General features: G+C 39.2%; 3 protein-coding genes across 3 annotated transcripts; 1 reads left to right on the top strand and 2 right to left on the bottom strand.

The window, feature by feature from the left end:
- Positions 1 to 2,050: 2,050 nt before the first annotated feature.
- On the top strand, positions 2,051 to 4,079 carry LOC109175316 (sucrose transport protein-like). The gene is made up of 4 exons (XM_019324567.1): positions 2,051 to 3,322; positions 3,415 to 3,478; positions 3,570 to 3,616; positions 3,697 to 4,079. Exons 1-4 carry the CDS (start codon positions 2,084 to 2,086, stop codon positions 3,853 to 3,855), a joined length of 1,509 nt encoding a protein of 502 aa, XP_019180112.1. The 5' UTR covers positions 2,051 to 2,083; the 3' UTR covers positions 3,856 to 4,079.
- A 4,752-nt stretch (positions 4,080 to 8,831) lies between these two features.
- On the bottom strand, positions 8,832 to 11,182 carry LOC109175315 (sucrose transport protein-like). The gene is made up of 4 exons (XM_019324566.1): positions 9,817 to 11,182; positions 9,648 to 9,711; positions 9,338 to 9,384; positions 8,832 to 9,257 (listed from the first exon to the last, which is right to left on the bottom strand). Exons 1-4 carry the CDS (start codon positions 11,065 to 11,067, stop codon positions 9,099 to 9,101), a joined length of 1,521 nt encoding a protein of 506 aa, XP_019180111.1. The 5' UTR covers positions 11,068 to 11,182; the 3' UTR covers positions 8,832 to 9,098.
- Positions 11,183 to 13,919: 2,737 nt separating this feature from the next.
- Positions 13,920 to 16,799, bottom strand: LOC109175536 (sucrose transport protein-like). The gene is made up of 5 exons (XM_019324803.1): positions 16,191 to 16,799; positions 15,080 to 15,850; positions 14,885 to 14,951; positions 14,262 to 14,308; positions 13,920 to 14,150 (listed from the first exon to the last, which is right to left on the bottom strand). The coding sequence occupies exons 1-5, from the start codon at positions 16,674 to 16,676 to the stop codon at positions 13,989 to 13,991; spliced, it is 1,533 nt and encodes a 510-aa protein (XP_019180348.1). The 5' UTR covers positions 16,677 to 16,799; the 3' UTR covers positions 13,920 to 13,988.
- Positions 16,800 to 17,118: the final 319 nt, after the last annotated feature.

Here is a 17,118-nt window from a genome sequence, read left to right as displayed (position 1 = left end):
GTCCAGGGGTTCCGTCACCTGCGGCGTCAACGCAGCAATTACTCTGGAAGCTGGCCGGTGGCGACATACGGGTTCTAATCCGGAATGTATAACGACGGAGTCTTCGTGGCGGCGTGTATTGGTCCGTTGAACTGTAGCCTTGATTCGATTCTAGCGAAGTCTTAACCTAGAAGGTGGCGCTCTCTTGGATCAATAACAAAGGGGTTAGCAACATCCAGGTGGCCGGTGACCGACTGCCAAAATTGACAATCTATATCATGAACCAGGGTCCATATAACATTATGAATTATGGATTAAAACAACTAGATATAAAATTTAAACTGGTAAGGTACAAATTTTCACACAAAAATTACAACTCAAGACACATAGCATAGCATAGCATAGCATTATGGACCAGTTGGATTGAAAGGACGAGATAGAGAATTCATACTTGTAAGTTACAAAATTTTATAACACAAAGACACATAAATTTATAACATAAAAGACACAATTACTAATTTGTTTTAGTACAAAATTCATACTCATAAAGCACAGAATCTCATAATGCAAAACGTAAAAAGTCGTAACACAAAACACGTACAAACACATGAACCAAGGTACATAGTGCAGTATGAATCCTGATCCATGATTGGCCAAAATGTCTCTTGAGCTATTTCAGCAAAATTCAAGTTTCTCTCTTATGTAGGTTTTGTGCTAAATCATTGTATTAGTCTGATTAATTAACTCTGTTAGTTCTTGCTCTCTTAGCTACGTTAGCAAATAGCAATCATTATATTGAACCAGCAAGCCCATGCTCTAACAAAGCGCAAATTATGCTGTGCAACCGAATGCACCTTGCAAGGTGCATACGATTGCGAAACGGCGCCGTTTTAGTTAAAAAAACGCGCGTCCCACTTAAAAAAGAAATCAGGTTCGATTTTCGGCAATAGCATTTTTATATATCCAGAAATTCATAACTATATAACCACAATTTCATAACTATATATCCACAATTTCATAACTATATATCCACAGTGAATGAATGAAGTAAAAATCCACAATGAATGAATGAATGAAGTAAAAATCCACAATGAATGAACTAAATATCCACAATATATGATTGAACTAAATATCCACAATGAATGAACTAAATATCCATAAATTCATAACTATATAACCACAATTTCATAACTATATATCCACAATTTCATAACTATATATCCACAGTGAATGAATGAAGTAAAAATCCACAATGAATGAATGAATGAAGTAAAAATCCACAATAAATGAATGAATGAAGTAAAAATCCACAATGAATGAACTAAATATCTATAATATATGATTGAACTAAATATCCACAACGAATGAACTAAATATCCATAAATTCATAACTATATAACCACAATTTCATAACTATATATCCACAATTTCATAACTATATATCCACAATAATGCTATTGCTGAGAGTCGAACCTGATTTTTCTTTTTTAAGTGGGATGCGCGTTTTTAATCAAAACGACGTCGTTTTGAACCGTATGCACCATACGCATGGTACATTCGGTTGCACAGCATAACTATTGCTAACAAAGGCAATTTACACTTAGTCTGGTCCCATGGTTTTGTGAGTTTTCTCTGATTGCATTCTGTACCTCATTTAACAATATATTCTTCCTGCTTGTTCGTTTTGAGAAAAAGAATTATTTAACTAATTAATTTTTCTTACGTATTAAGAAATTAACTTCATTTATATGTGATCATATATATTCTGACAGATCAAAGAAGGAATCATTGCGATTTGGCAGGTTTAACGTAACCAATCTAGTTGAAGAAAAATTCAAAAGAAATAATAACAAACCATAGGGTTTGTAGGCGAGGTTGGTGGAGTGTAAGGAGGAAAGGTATATATATTTGGTTGTGCAGGAGTGAGTACTAAACTGCGTGCTTACGAAGTACGATGATAAAAAGAAGAAACATAAATATATCCAAAAAAAAAAAAAAGTAAATAATACCCCAAAATTTTGATTTTATCTATCAAATATCAAATATAAAAAATTATCAGTTTATCATCGATCAGTGGTAAAAAAAAAAAAAAAAAAAAAAAAAAATGGAGGTTGGTACGAGTTCATCATCCGGTGGTGGCGCGTTTGAAGTGGAGCAAGATTTGGAGGCTCTTCCGGAGGAGACACCGTTATGGAAGCTGACAGTGGTGTCGGCGATAGCCGCCGGAGTCCAATTCGGATGGGCCCTACAGCTATCCCTCCTCACTCCATACGTGCAGCTGCTGGGAATCCCCCACAAGTTCTCCTCCCTCATTTGGCTATGCGGTCCAATCTCCGGCCTCATCGTCCAGCCTCTAGTAGGCTACTACAGCGACAACTGCACCAACCGCTTCGGCCGCCGTCGACCCTTTATTTTCAGCGGCGCACTCCTGGTGATCTTCGCCGTCATCCTCATAGGATTCGCCGCGGATATAGGCCACTCTACGGGAGACCCTCTGGGGAAAGTAACCAAACCCCGCGCCACCGTTATATTCATCGTGGGTTTCTGGATCCTGGACGTGGCCAATAACATGTTACAAGGGCCGTGCAGAGCGCTGCTGGCGGATCTTTCCGGCGGGGATGGGAGTAAAACACGATTGGCAAACACTCTCTTCTCGTTTTTCATGGCGGTTGGGAATATTGGCGGCTATGCCGCCGGCGCCCAATCTACCCTCTATAAAAGTTTCTCTTTCACACTCACCGACGCATGCGACGTCTACTGCGCCAACCTGAAAAGCTGTTTCATTATCTCCGCGATCCTGTTGTTGATCGTAACCGCGGTGGCCGTGACCTGCGTGAGCGAGGTCCAGTACACAAGGAAGGCGGTGGAAGGAGAGGAGGGGAAGGTGCCATTCGTCGGGGAACTTTTGGGGGCCTTCAAGAATCTCCCCAGGCCCATGCTCATCTTACTCGTAGTCACCGCTCTCAACTGGATCGCGTGGTTCCCCTTCCTCCTCTACGACACGGATTGGATGGCCAGGGAGGTTTACGGCGGAGAAGTGAACGACAATGGATTGTACGACAAAGGTGTGCGCGCAGGAGCATTGGGTCTGATGCTCCAGTCGGTGGTTTTGGGATTCATGTCCATTGGAGTGGAGCTGGTGGCACGTCAGCTTGGTGACGTCAAAATGCTGTGGGGTGGTGTTAACTTTATTTTAGCCATCGGTTTAGCCCTCACAGTGGCCGTCACCAAAGCCGCAACACATTCCAGGAAATTCGACGCTCATGGCAACCCCCTTCTGCCAAATTCCAGCGTCAAGGCCGGAGCTTTGGCTATATTTTGCGTTCTGGGTATCCCTCTAGCAGTAAGTATATATATAGTAGTTCATCTTAAATTTCACTTCAATTCATCTATCTCATACCTATTTAATTACCTTCTAATCCATCCATCGAGTAGGTGACTTTCAGTATTCCGTTCGCCCTTGCGTGCATCTATTCAAGTGATGCTGGTTCTGGGCAAGGTACGTAGTAAATCATACATACATATATTGCATATACACATTATATTATCAATGTAACTAAACTAAAAGACATACATATTATTGAATGCAGCTGGTCTCTCCCTTGGTGTTCTCAATCTTGCAATTGTTGTGCCACAGGTAGGTATTATATATACACACCATTATATTATATTGTTAGTGTACTATATTTGATTGATCTGATGAAATGAAATGTACAGATGTTTGTATCGTTTTTAAGTGGACCCTGGGATGCATTGTTCGGAGGAGGAAATTTGCCGGCGTTCATAGTGGGTGCAGTATCTGCGGCGGCGAGTGGGATATTAGCAATCACTATGCTTCCCAAACCTCAATCAGATGGCAAGCTTATGATACCCTAGATTGTAGTGTAGTAGCAAATATGAATATGAATATGCATATGCTTCTTCTTCATGGCATGTTCTGTCAGCAGTTCCACATACTGTTGTCATCTATTGTCCGGAAATTAAACCCCAAAATAACTCCTCTCCGGCGGATAGCGTTGAGACGATGATGCTGCTTTTGCTTATTGTACTTGATCACTTTAAAACGTTGATGATGATGAGTGGATTTTTGTTGTTGTTAATTTCCTTTAATGTGGAATTTAATTTTGTATCATCTTCTTTAATTTATATTTGCTTTCGTATTACACAATTTTAATTCAAACATCAATCTCCTTATTAAATCAATTTAAGCTTAATACTGGACCAAGGATCGAGTCTCAACAGCGGCAATGTGGGAGCACCCTCTCAAAGTGAGGGGGTTCCTTGTGCGCAGTAAGCAAAGGTCTAGGTGTAGCCTCTGAGTTACCATGATTTACATCCTTCCAGATGCTTTGTTGGGCCGGGGTGTGGGGAGCCTTTAGGGTTGAGGTTCAACCTTTTGGAAGAATAAAAAGTGAATTAACAACAATAGGACCGGAGGAATTGAAGTAATGGCAGCTTTAGAAACGTAACAATCCGTCTGTCATGGAACAAGTAAAAAACCTCTATTATATGAACAACAATAATTACAAGAAGAATCATAGGAATGTGACTCAAATACAAAGATTCCAATATCACATTAAATTATGTAAGCTCTGATCTATAAAAATATTATTGTTCATTGTATAAATTATTAAGTGAAGGTGTGGCATTCACTTGGGCATTAGGAACATGTTGAAGGGTGTGCTAAGGTAGTCTGCTCTTAGACAAAGCGAGTATTGTTACCGTACTTGACGTAAGGCTGCTAATGCGGGTCTTGATTTGTTAGGTTTTTTTTTTTTTTTTTTTTTTTTTTTTTTTTTTTTTTTTTTTTAAATAAATTTTATATTATGAATAATCCTTAACCACTATGAGGAAATGTTAAGAAATTCTTTTGGAGTACTATTTGTAAAAGATTTAGAATTTCAAAAATTCTAGTGTGTCTGGAAATTGTATACTTTAGATTGAGATTTTTGTATTCTTGTGTTAAGATGTGGTGCATAACATTGTTAACACTCATCTTAGTTGGAATCCAACCATGACGAAAGTTGGGTTGATGATATATATTCTCTTAGACTCATTGATAAGTGCATAATTGTTCATATTTATACCCCATGTTTATCCCATATTTAACCTTGTTTTGCTTATGAAGTGTCACAATGTTGTTCAAAATGATCTTTATTTTGCTCATTTGATCCATTATGCACAATTCATTATCTTTGAGTAGAAATGAAGGATTTTAGATCATGTTGGATGCATTTGGAGTCAAGGGGAGCCAAGGTGAAGCTAACGAGATGGATGCAACACTTCCAAATGAGCCAAAGAGTGATGTTTTCAATGGTGTTGATCATATGGACAAATTAAACCAAGGCAAAAGTGGAACAAGTGTCAACAAGTTGAAATTCTCGCAGGAATTGGCCACTGTTCTGTTTTCGGGCCATATCTCGGTCTACAAATATCCAAATTATGTTATTCTTGTCCCATTGGAAAGAAGACTCAAAGATCTACAACTCATATTCAGACATCAAAGCCTAAAAAGGAAGTCACAGGGTTCAAAACTGTCCTTGAAGTTAAAGTTCCAAACTTACAATCCAAAACTGACCACTGTTTGGTTTTTGGACCATATCTCGGCTTAGGAATGTCCAAATAAAGTGATTCTTGCGGCATTGGAAATATGACTCGAAGGGCTACAACTTTCATGAAGACCATAGATCCAAATTCTGACGTTTTGAAGGCCAAAAGATACGGACAAGTGCACGGCCGTGTCTGTGGCCGTGTATTTTCTGTGCATTCCAGTAGCTACTGCTATTTTGGACACGGCCAGGGACATGGCCATGTCCCTGGCCGTGTCACCTCTGCTGCAACTTTTTATAAACTCCGTTTTTTGTCATTTTTACTTAGTTTTGACCCATGGTTGAGCCCTAGCTTCTCTTTTTCACTTCCTTTCATATTGTAGTGTTATATTAGGTTTAGATTTAGGTTTCTTAACATATTTCAAGCTTGTAATCAAGGATTCAACACTTGGATTCCAACATTTCAAGATTCTACCATCCAATTTCTTTAGAGAAGTGTTCCTTCCTTTTATCTCTTTATTTTGCAAGATTTATGCTTATTACTTGTGTTTTTGTGTTCTTTATGCTATTTAATCATGAGTAGTTAGTTTATGGACTTGAGTTAGGGTTGTATTTTCTATCTTGATGCTTGATTTGTGATTATTGCAAAAAAGGGGAAGAACTCCAACCTAGGGTTCATGTGTTTGTGAAGGTTTTGTATTTATATCTTGTTAATGTTTGATGTACACATTCATTAGCTTGTTTTTGGAGGATTCCTTGCCTCAACGAGAGTTGGGTGATGAATCCAAGTCACCCCTTGCATAGACCCGATTTCTTCCTACGAAAATAGGGGAAATTGGGGGATTAGATGCTTTGTGTGCTTGATGGACTTGGAATTGATTCACCACGAAAGTGGGGCAATTCCTTGTTCTAATCTTTGTTTATTAATCACGAGAATGGTTCGTAGACTAGGATACCTACGTGCATTCCCGCTTGATTCCTTGGTTACTTGTTCTCCCTAATTCCTTAGGTTGTTAAAGCATCTAGATGATAATGCACCCTAGCTTGAGTCCTATTTCTTTATTTTGTGTTTATCTTTGTGTATATGTGTTAGTCTTATCATTTCCTTAAACTTGTAGTTTGCTTAGCTTCTTGTTGATTGCCTAGTGCTAGTTTCTTGTGATTGCGTATTGCGTGCCATATCCCCCAATCCCCCGAGGACGACATAACACACCCGTACACTCACCACATCTCATTTTTGCTACACATCACTCATCTCACAACTCCTAGATTCCACTATGAAAGTAGGGAGTTTTAGGGATCTAGATCAAGATTGCTTAATTGCGCTTTGTAGAGGGTCGGTGCATCACGAAAGTTGGGCAATCCTTGTCTTTCACTTCAACTTAGCATTAGAATCACGAAAGTGGCGTGTTTTCCAAATTGGTGTTGACAATCTTGGAACCCGATGTTGAGTTTGACTCTCCTAAATCTATGACCTAGCATTTGAATCGAATGTCACCTCACTCCAAGTCCTACCTTTGTTATTTGATTATTTACTCATGTTCCTTGTTTTTTCTCCAATTTCATATCATTGCTTAGTTTCCACTGATTTCGTTTTCCTTGTGTCTAGATGCTTTTCAAGAATTATGCCTAAACTCCATCTTATGAACGATAAAAACAAATTATTTTTGTTTGATAAACTAGCTCCATCTCGTGAACGATAAAAACAAATTATTTTTGTTTGATCCACTCGGGACTAATCAAATTAAAAATGTAATACTTTTAAATAAAAATATAATATTAGTAGTTGAAAAATACTTATGAGAAAAATTATAATACTTATAAAGAAGAAACTATAATACTGATAAAAAATTCGCTCGTCTCACAGATCCTCTTCTAATTAGAGATTTTGCCTTATTAATTTAGTTACTATAGAGTATATTTTAATATTTCTATTATTTTATGTTTTAATATCACTAGTGAATTTTATTATTTCATTATAATTGGATTGTGGATGTAGCCACCCTGAACCATTGCCATCCCCAAGTAAACCCATCCCATCCCTCATAGCCGTAACAAGGTGTCAGAAGAGTTATCAAACGTCTTCTACAAACCTCTATTGGGACTATGCATGGAAGATGTTGAAGTCTTCCATTTTTTTCAATCCAAAAAGGGTTAGTTCTTTTGTAACTTTATTGTAAGAAGAATTCTATTTCTTTTGTTGGTCTCCTTGATTATTTTCACATGTTTTCTTTTCAAGTTTTCCTTGAGGGGTTTAGTTGGGCTTACATAATTAATCTATGATGATTTGATTGTTTCATTGTCTTTTCTGGATCTTTGCCTTTTTCTTAGCTTTAACAACTATTGCTTTTGTTGATTAATGTGGAGTGTGAGCGAGAGTGGAAGGACCAAAACCAAATGCAGTTGTAACCAAATCTAATTCTATCTGTTACTAGTTTTTGCATTGTTAGCGTAATCTCCATTAATTAATTTAGAGGAGCTAACATACATACCAATAAGTCCTTATGTTTTTCCTCCTTCGCTTTTCTTGATGTACACTCCTCTTTTTGTTGAACATTTTTGCCATGAATTTACTCAACTCTTCCTTCAAATTATTGAATGTTTTTGTCAGTCGTCGTCACAATATAATCCATTTAAGTTGGAATTTTTGGGTTTTAAAATTTTAATACATGACGGAAGGTTTATTCGGGTAAGAGTCATTATGTAAGGCCCACTACAAAAGAAGAAGGACACGGAAGGTTTATTCGGGTAACTACTTCGCCAACGTCCATTCTAAATCACCCGCCCCCAATGGTATTAAAGACATGTGGGACGCGAGGAATCTCTTAGTCCTTCGGGGCCTTTCCGGACCCCTCCTGTTCACCCAAAAAAAAATTATGTAGGGCTCGCTACAAAAAAGGATTAAATATTTCATATTTATAATCAGACCAATAATTTGTTAGTTTTTACTAGATTATGACACTTAGAGGAAAAGACATACCTGATTTTTGAACAAGTAACATGTAAAATGTCATCCTTAGCGGATTGGGTGCTATGACATGACTAGTCGCAAGTTAAAGTAAGCAAGAAGCTTGATAAGTGTATTTATGTCCATATTTTTATTCATATAGAAACATATTTAATTTTGAGTAATAAATATTTCGATTTTTATGCCCTTAATTCTTTTATTTATATCTTTAGGTGCATAAATTGTTGCAGTGAAGACAATTATGTACTTTTAGGGCATTTTGAATGCATTGGTAGTCAATGGGAGGAAAGGTGAAGCTAAGAGGATGGATAAAAAACTTCCAAGGGAGCCAAAGATCATAGTACTATTTTCACATTAATTAAGAACAACAAAAATCCACTCATCATCCAAGTCTTAAAGTGATTAAGTACAATAAGCAAAAGCATCGTCGTCTCGCCGGAGAGGAATTATTCTGGGGGTTTAATTTCCGGACAGTAGAGGACAACAGTATGTGGAACTGCATGCCATGAAGAAGAAGCATATGCATATTCATCTTTGCTATTCCCCTTAGCTTATATCAATTAAAGGTGTGGAATCGCTAAAGCTGCTCACTACTACTAGAACTAGGGTATCACAATCTTGCCATCTGATCTTGGTTTGGGAAGCAGAGTGATTGCTAATATCCCACTCGCCGCCGCAGATACTGCACCCACTATGAATGCCGGCAAATTTCCTCCTCCGAACAATGCATCCCAGGGTCCACTTAAAAACGATACAAACATCTGTACATTTCATTTCATCAGATCAATCAAATATAGTACACTAACAATATAATATAATGGTCTATATATATAATACCTACCTGTGGCACAACAATTGCAAGATTGAGAACACCAAGGGAGAGACCAGCTGCATGCAATAATATATATGTCTTTTAGTTTAGTTACATTGATAATGTATGCAATATATATATGTATGATCACTATTGGAAATTATGGAATTTCCGACCACCTGAAAGTGATCTTAAATAAGTTGAAACCAAAAAGTGGTCGGAAATAGCAACAAAGATTTTTTCCGGTACCAAAAGTGGTCGGAACAAGATTTTCGACTTGATTTAAGATCACTTTCAGGTGGTCGGAAATTCCATAATTTCCGGTAGTGGACTTACGTACCTTGCCCAGAACCAGCATCACTTGAATAGATGCATGCTAGGGCGAACGGAAGGCTGAAAGTCACCTACTCCATGGATGGATCAGAAGGTAATTAGATAGGTATGAGATGATGATGAGATAGATGAATTGAAGTGAAATTAATTAAGATGGAACTACTATATATACTTACTGCTAGAGGGATACCCAGAACGCAAAATATAGCCAAAGCTCCGGCCTTGACGCTGGAATTTGGCAGGAGGGGGTGGCCATGAGCGTCGTATTTTCTGGAGTGTGATGCGGCTTTGGTGACGGCTACTGTGAGGGCTAAACCAATGGCCAAAATAAAGTTAACACCAACCCACAGCATTTTGACGTCACCAAGCTGACGTGCCAGGAGCTCCACTCCAATGGACATGAATCCCAAAACCACTGACTGGAGCATCAGACCCAATGCTCCTGCGCGCACACCTTTGTCGTATAATCCATTGTCGTTCACTTCTCCGCCGTAAACCTCCCGGGCCATCCAATCCGTGTCGTAGAGGAGGAACGGGAACCACGCGATCCAGTTGAGAGCCGTGACTATGAGGAGGATGAGCATGGGCCTGGGGAGATTCTTGAAGGCCCCAAAAAGTTCCCCGACGAATGGCACCTTCCCCTCCCCTCCTTCCGTCGCCTTCTTTGTGTACTGGATCTCGCCCACGCAGGTTACGGCCACCGCGGTTACGATCAACAACAGGACTGCGGAGATAATGAAACAGCTTTTCAGGTTGGCGCAGTAGACGTCGCATGCGTCGGTGAGTGTGAAAGAGAAGCTTTTATAGAGGGTGGATTGGGCGCCGGCGGCATAGCCGCCAATGTTCCCAACCGCCATGAAAAACGAGAAGAGAGTATTTGCCAATCGAGTTTTACTCCCATCCCCGCCCGACAGATCCGCCAGCAGCGCCCTGCACGGCCCTTGTAGCATGTTGTTGGCCACGTCCAGGATCCAGAAACCCACGATGAATATAATGGTGGCGCGGGGTTTGGTTACTTTCCCCAGCGGGTCTCCGGAAGAGTGGCCTATATCGGCGGCGAATCCTATGAGGATGACGGCGAAGATCACCAGGAGTGCGCCGCTGAAAATAAAGGGTCGACGGCGGCCAAAGCGGTTAGTGCAGTTGTCGCTGTAGTAGCCTACTAGAGGCTGGACGATGAGGCCGGAGATTGGACCGCATAGCCAAATGAGGGAGGAGAATTTGTGAGGGATTCCCAGCAGCTGCACGTATGGAGTGAGGAGGGATAGCTGTAGGGCCCATCCGAATTGGACTCCGGCGGCTATCGCCGATACTACTATCAGCTTCCATAACGGTGCCTCCGCCTCCACCTCCGCCGGAAGAGCCTCTGAATCTTGCTCCACTTCAAACGCGCCACCACCGGATGATGAACTCGTACCAACCTCCATTTTTTTTTTTTTTTTACCACTGATCGATAGAACTGATGATTGATTTATGATATTTTATATATTTATGGATAGATCAAAATTTTGGGGTATTATTTACTTCTTTTTGATATATATATGTTTCTTCTTTTCATCATCATCACGCACGGTACTACTTATACTGTGTATGAGACTATAAGTGCACAACCAAATTCCAAATATTTATTCCTTTTCTACTTACACTACTGCACCAACTAACCTCGCCTACAATTCCTATGGTTTGTTATTATCATTTCTTTTGAATTTTTCTTCTTCATTGCTTACCATACACCTGCCTTCTTGGTCAACCCATCACACCGATTTACAGCTTGTATGGTTTACATACTATTACGCTATTTAAATAATGTTACATTAATTTTGGTGGTGTTAATGTTGTAAAGTTAAGCATTTTAATTACATGCAACTCCCAAAATTTATGTTATGTTGCAAGTATAACGTTAATAAGGCAATTAATTGAATGTAAATTAAATGTCAAAATAGGATTTAGTTTATTACATCATTGTTCTTTCAACAAATCTTGTCCAAAAGATAGATCTTGTCATCTGTGCATCAAATCTTTACATTAATTACCATAAGGCATTAGAAAAATCTTAGGAGAGTCAAGTACCAACAAACAATTTGTCACTAATACAAAGGAATCAACACGAAGCTAAATAATTTATAACTAGTTGATAGTCACGGTTTAAATGAAGGTAAACGTTAGAAGCCGGGAATGGAGTGAACAGACTTTTAAAGATTAGATAATAAAGATCTTGTGATTAGTAGATTTTTGTACATTATCATCAACTTAACAATTCCTGGCCGGCTGGAAGATCTTGTGATGATATAATATTTTGTTCAAGTAACATTATACATACAGTAGGACTAATCCCTGTTTGCACTGGGTTGGTCCAATTAAGGGACAAAGTGTTCGCACCGAGCTGGTATGCCCGGCTGGAAGATCTTGTGATGATATAATATTTTGTTCAAGTAACATTACGTAATGCTTGTCCAATTAAAGGGCAAAGTGTTTGCACCGGTCCGGCCTAATTAAGGGACAAAGTGTTGGCCAGATTGGTTTTTGCATACGAAAGGGGGTTGAACTTTCGACTTCTTTTAAGGGAGAAGAGTGCACGGTCACTCATGTCAACCAAGCTGGTTAATACTGTAGTTTCATTTCAGCAAAACTAAAGTATCATTTCCATTCAACTACAGTTTTATTTGACAATATGCACTCAATACGTGAGATATATATGTTATTCAGTTTCATTTTATACATAGTGCAGTTTCATTCCAACACAACTAAAGCATTATTTCAATTCAATTACAGTTTCATTTGATAATAATATAAACACAATATAATAGACAAATTATTCAGTTTCATTTTAAATACACTGTAATTTCATTTTATTCTGAACACACAAAAATACAAAATTTGTTAAAATTTAACCATTGCCATTTCCTTACTTAAAGAAACAACTTCATTTTCGGAACCATGGTACGCCGTATAACTACTAGTGTCAACATATGATGGGTTGGGTTAAGATACATTGATACCCGCGATTTTGTTTTCTCGAGTCCTAATAATAATCTCATCTCATGCAAGTAGTTGACCAGATGTCGTGCGTCTTGTGTTGGCAATTTAGTCAGACCCACTTTCTCATGAGTAAAAAATTTATAGCTTAAGCCTAATAAATATTTCATCCACATATTAATTATTTGTACTTTAGTAAATTGAAAAAGTAGTTATAAACAGATATTATATTGTAAGAGAGTTAATAGTATTAAAAAAAAGTCGTTCAAGATACCTTGATATCCCAGACCAGATATAATATAATTAAAAGACTCGATCTAACGAGACAAGAAGTGTATTGGGAGATCGAAAAGCATGCATACAGGCCACCCTCCTCTCCTTTATATATATATATATAGATATATATATATATATATATATATATATATATATATATATATATATATATATATAATTGCACTCTGGTGCGAATGGAGCGCCCATGTATGAATATGAATGCCTGATATCCGTCCACATGTCCAGATCTAATAGATGATAAAGGCGGTGGCATTTTCATAAATAATTGAACATCGAAGTGCAAGTAAAATGTATTACAAGTGCATGTAAAATGTATTATAGATGCAAGTAAAATTTACACTGAGCATCAATAGTAAGTGTACCTATAGTTATAAGTAGTTGCACCTAGGTGCATGAATGTTTGCGGGTGGTTTTCATGGGTAATACTACCCCTAAACTCCCTGCAAGAACAAAATGATGTCAAATAGAACGAACTCAGATCAATGAATGTTAACAAGACAAAATTACATGCACTTACAGGTGAAAGTAGGTGCACTTGTAGGTGAAAATAGGTGCACCGGGTCAATGAATGCAGGCAAAAACTACATGCACTTGCAGACGAAAGTAGGTGCACTTGTAGGTAAAAGTATGTGCACCCGATCAATGAATGCTGACACGTGAAGTGCACTGATTGGTTCGCATTTTTTCCCTGAGCACCTATTTGCACCTGAACGCGACCCTATATATATAAATAAATGTGTATTCTGGCAATGCATAAATAATGCATTGTAGTTGGTGAATCCGAATTGAATAAATTATCTGATCGATCCTTTGAAGAAAAATGTATATATATTTGGTAGATAGATTTCCACTTTTAATTTAGTTTCAAAGTCATTACACATGACGCATACTAGAGAGAGCATCAAGGGATTATATTATTGGATTTTAAGTTCCATTCCAGTACAACCCAAATTGATCGAACCACTGATTAATAAAAATGACAAAATTAAATTTGCCATACTCCTCATCGTCGTACAAACTAAATAAAACAGCAGAGTTGCCCAGCCCATATATATATATATATATAATATAATGGCTATGGTATCACAATTTGCTTTTGATCTGGTCCTGGCGATGGAAGCATTGTGATTGCTAATACTCCACTCACGGTCGCAGCCACCGCTCCCACTAAGAATGCCGGCAAATTCCCACCTCCAAACACTGCATCCCAAGGTCCACTTAAGAATGACACGAACATCTATACATTTTCAATTAATTAATTAATTAAGATAATGTTGCAAATTCATATTCACGTCTAGTACTACGTACAAATTATAAAAATAATAATGTACTAAATTGATCATCGTACCTGTGGCACCACGATTGCAAGATTGAGAACACCTAGGGAGAGACCCGCTGTACATGCATGGAATGAAATTTAGACACATATATATATAACCGCATGCATTTGTGTATATATATTGAAAATTGTGAAGTTTTTTTTTATGACAAGAAAACCCTCAGCCACTATGGGATAAATCATGTCGTGTGACTCTAGTCAACAAAGACTAATAATAGATCGTTGTCACGGAGAGTCGAACTTGTAACTTGTGGTTATCATACCAACAACTTGATCAATTTAGCTAGGGTTGTCTTAAGAATTTTGAAGCTTTAGCTTGATTTGTTATTTACCCGTGATGAATTTCGCCTTGTGACCCTAGCCGACAAAGGACCACAAGGAGGTAAACCAATCTAGGTTTCTCTCATAGCTGATCGACTCAAATAAAAAAGGTAATAAGTCTAGGTCCGCAAACAGTAAATCAGTCTAGGTTTTTCATAATTCACCGACTCAAATCAAGAAAATCAATAGACCACTTCCATTAGGGGTACGTACTACATAGCCTTGTAGTTATATATAATGTCAACTTACAGCCTAACCAACTTAGCTGAGAATGCCAAAATTTTAAAGTTTTAGCTTGATTTGTAATTTACCATGCCCCGAACCATCTTCATCACTTGCAAAGATGCATGCCAAAGCAAATGGAATGCTGTATGTCACCTGCATTGTATAAAGAGAGAGTATATATGCATGAGGGCCGAGTTTCCAGTGGAAGAATATATATATATATATATATAAAATAAATGTTTAGTGTGAAGGCGTTGAGGACGAAGCGAAGCGGGGCTTACTGCTAGAGGAATGCCGAGAACGGAAAAGATGACCAAAGCTGCGGCCTTGATGCCGGGAGACGGCGGGAGGGCGTTGCCGCTTGCGTCATACCGGCGGTTGTGTGCCGCTAGTTTGGTAACCAAAACCATCATGCCTAAACCGACGGCGAGGATGAAGTTAATCCCACCCCACAGCGTTTTCACTTCGCCGACGTGCCGCGCGACGATCTCCACCCCAATGGACATGAACCCCAGGACCACCGACTGAAGCATGAGCCCCAGCGCCCCCGCCCGCACGCCGCTGTTGTACAGCCCGTGGTCGTCCACCTCGCCGCCGTAAACCTCCCGGGCCATCCAGTCCGTGTCGTACAAGAAGAAAGGGAACCACGCGACCCAGTTGAGGGCCGTGACCACCAGGAGGATAAACATCGGCCGCGGGAGACTCTTCAGCGCCCCCAAAAGCTCCCCGAAGAATGCTATCTTCTTTCCCTCTCCCCCTCCTTGGAAGCTTTCCTTTGAGTGCTTGCTTTCGCTCACGCTAAACAATGCCACCACGGTCACCACCAGCAAGAGGACGACGGAAATGATGAAACAGCTCTTCAGGTTGGCGCAGTAGCCATCGCACGCGCTTGTCAGTGCGAACGGGAAAATTTTGTGTAGGTTCGGGTAGGAACCGGCGGCGTAACCTAGCACATTTCCGACCGCCATGAAAAATGAAAACAGCGTGTTCGCCGTCCGTGTTCTGTCGGAGCTTCCGTCGGAGAGATCAGCCAGCAACGCTCTACATGGACCCTGAATCACCATGATAAAAGCATTAAAACGTGAGTGACATTACTATAATTTTATTGTATAAATATCATCACACATACTGTTTGCTACGCCCGCTAGCTGAAAGCTGAAAAATTAAAAAGTTTAGAGCTGATTCTGAAAGGTTATATAAACTATTATTTTAAACTTTCCAGGTTTGACCAAATAGAACTTATAACTTATTTAGATTATAAACTTTAAAATAAGTTCTAAGAAACAGAACCATATACTCCCCTTTTATAATTATAATTTTTAATAAAGTTTTTAAATATATAAAGATTGAAATTAACCTTCAGTCAAACCTAAAATGGAACGGAGGGAGTACTTGTAACATGTTGTTGGCGACATCGAGGATCCAAAACCCGACGACGAAAATGGCAATGGCACGGGGCTTGGAGGTTTTCCCTAGGGGGTCACCGGCAGCGTGGCCTATATCGGCCGCGAATCCGATGAGGATGACGGCGGAGATGACGAGGGCGGCACCGCCGGCGATAAAGGGTCGACGGCGGCCGAAACGGCTGGTGCAATTGTCGCTGTAGTAACCCACCAGCGGCTGAACGATCAAGCCGGAAATGGGACCGCAAAGCCAAATGAAGGAAGAGTACTTGTGCGGGATTCCAAGGAGCTGCACATATGGAGTGAGGAGAGATAGCTGCAGGGCCCACCCGAATTGGATTCCGGCGGCTATCGACGCCACCACTATGATCTTCCATAACTGACTCGGTTGCGGCGGCGACGACGTCGGCGACGTCGTCGTCGGAGCTTGTTCGACTTGGAAGGGCGATTTGTCAGTTGTCGATCCGGTCTCCATTATTTTTTTTTTTGTTTTTTTCTTTTTTACGCATATATGTTTTTTTGTGGTTTTTTTGGTGTTTTTGTTTTTTTTTTTTTGTTTTTTGTTTTTTGGGAGTAATTTATTATATTATATTATTTTTATTTTATTTTATTCATCTGTAACAGTAATCAAGAGAGAGGATGGATGGGTGTTTATATGGAGGTGATGCAGAAAAGCCTAGCTTAGGCACAAAGATCGGCTTCAAATCTTCAATTACTGCCATGTGTAACTGTTAACTGTATTCTGTTGAAATTTTCCTTCCTACAACCTTAATGCACAAACTTAGGCATTGTTTTCGTACTGCATTGACTCTTGTTTGTTTGGGGTGAATTACAGTTAAGATATTACATGGAAAATTTTCAAGAGCAGACCTACTTCCTACTTTTAAGCTCAACAGAAAAAAAAAAAAGTAATAAAA

This window comes from Ipomoea nil, unplaced genomic scaffold (genome assembly GCF_001879475.1).
Source record: "Ipomoea nil cultivar Tokyo-kokei standard unplaced genomic scaffold, Asagao_1.1 scaffold0688, whole genome shotgun sequence".
Classification (NCBI taxonomy): Eukaryota; Viridiplantae; Streptophyta; class Magnoliopsida; order Solanales; family Convolvulaceae; genus Ipomoea; species Ipomoea nil.
This window is presented reverse-complemented; position numbering and strand designations above follow the sequence as displayed.

Coding starts and splice junctions, on each gene's coding strand:
- LOC109175316 (XM_019324567.1), top strand. CDS start 2,084: ATGGAGGTTGGTACGAGTTCATCATCCGGTGGTGGCGCGTTTGAAGTG. Junction 3,479..3,569: donor TGATGCTGGTTCTGGGCAAG/GTACGTAGTAAA, acceptor TATTGAATGCAG/CTGGTCTCTCCCTTGGTGTT. Junction 3,617..3,696: donor TTGCAATTGTTGTGCCACAG/GTAGGTATTATA, acceptor TGAAATGTACAG/ATGTTTGTATCGTTTTTAAG.
- LOC109175315 (XM_019324566.1), bottom strand. CDS start 11,067: ATGGAGGTTGGTACGAGTTCATCATCCGGTGGTGGCGCGTTTGAAGTG. Junction 9,385..9,647: donor TGATGCTGGTTCTGGGCAAG/GTACGTAAGTCC, acceptor TATTGCATGCAG/CTGGTCTCTCCCTTGGTGTT. Junction 9,258..9,337: donor TTGCAATTGTTGTGCCACAG/GTAGGTATTATA, acceptor TGAAATGTACAG/ATGTTTGTATCGTTTTTAAG.
- LOC109175536 (XM_019324803.1), bottom strand. CDS start 16,676: ATGGAGACCGGATCGACAACTGACAAATCGCCCTTCCAAGTCGAACAA. Junction 14,952..15,079: donor TTCTCGGCATTCCTCTAGCA/GTAAGCCCCGCT, acceptor TATACAATGCAG/GTGACATACAGCATTCCATT. Junction 14,309..14,884: donor TGAAGATGGTTCGGGGCATG/GTAAATTACAAA, acceptor ATGCATGTACAG/CGGGTCTCTCCCTAGGTGTT.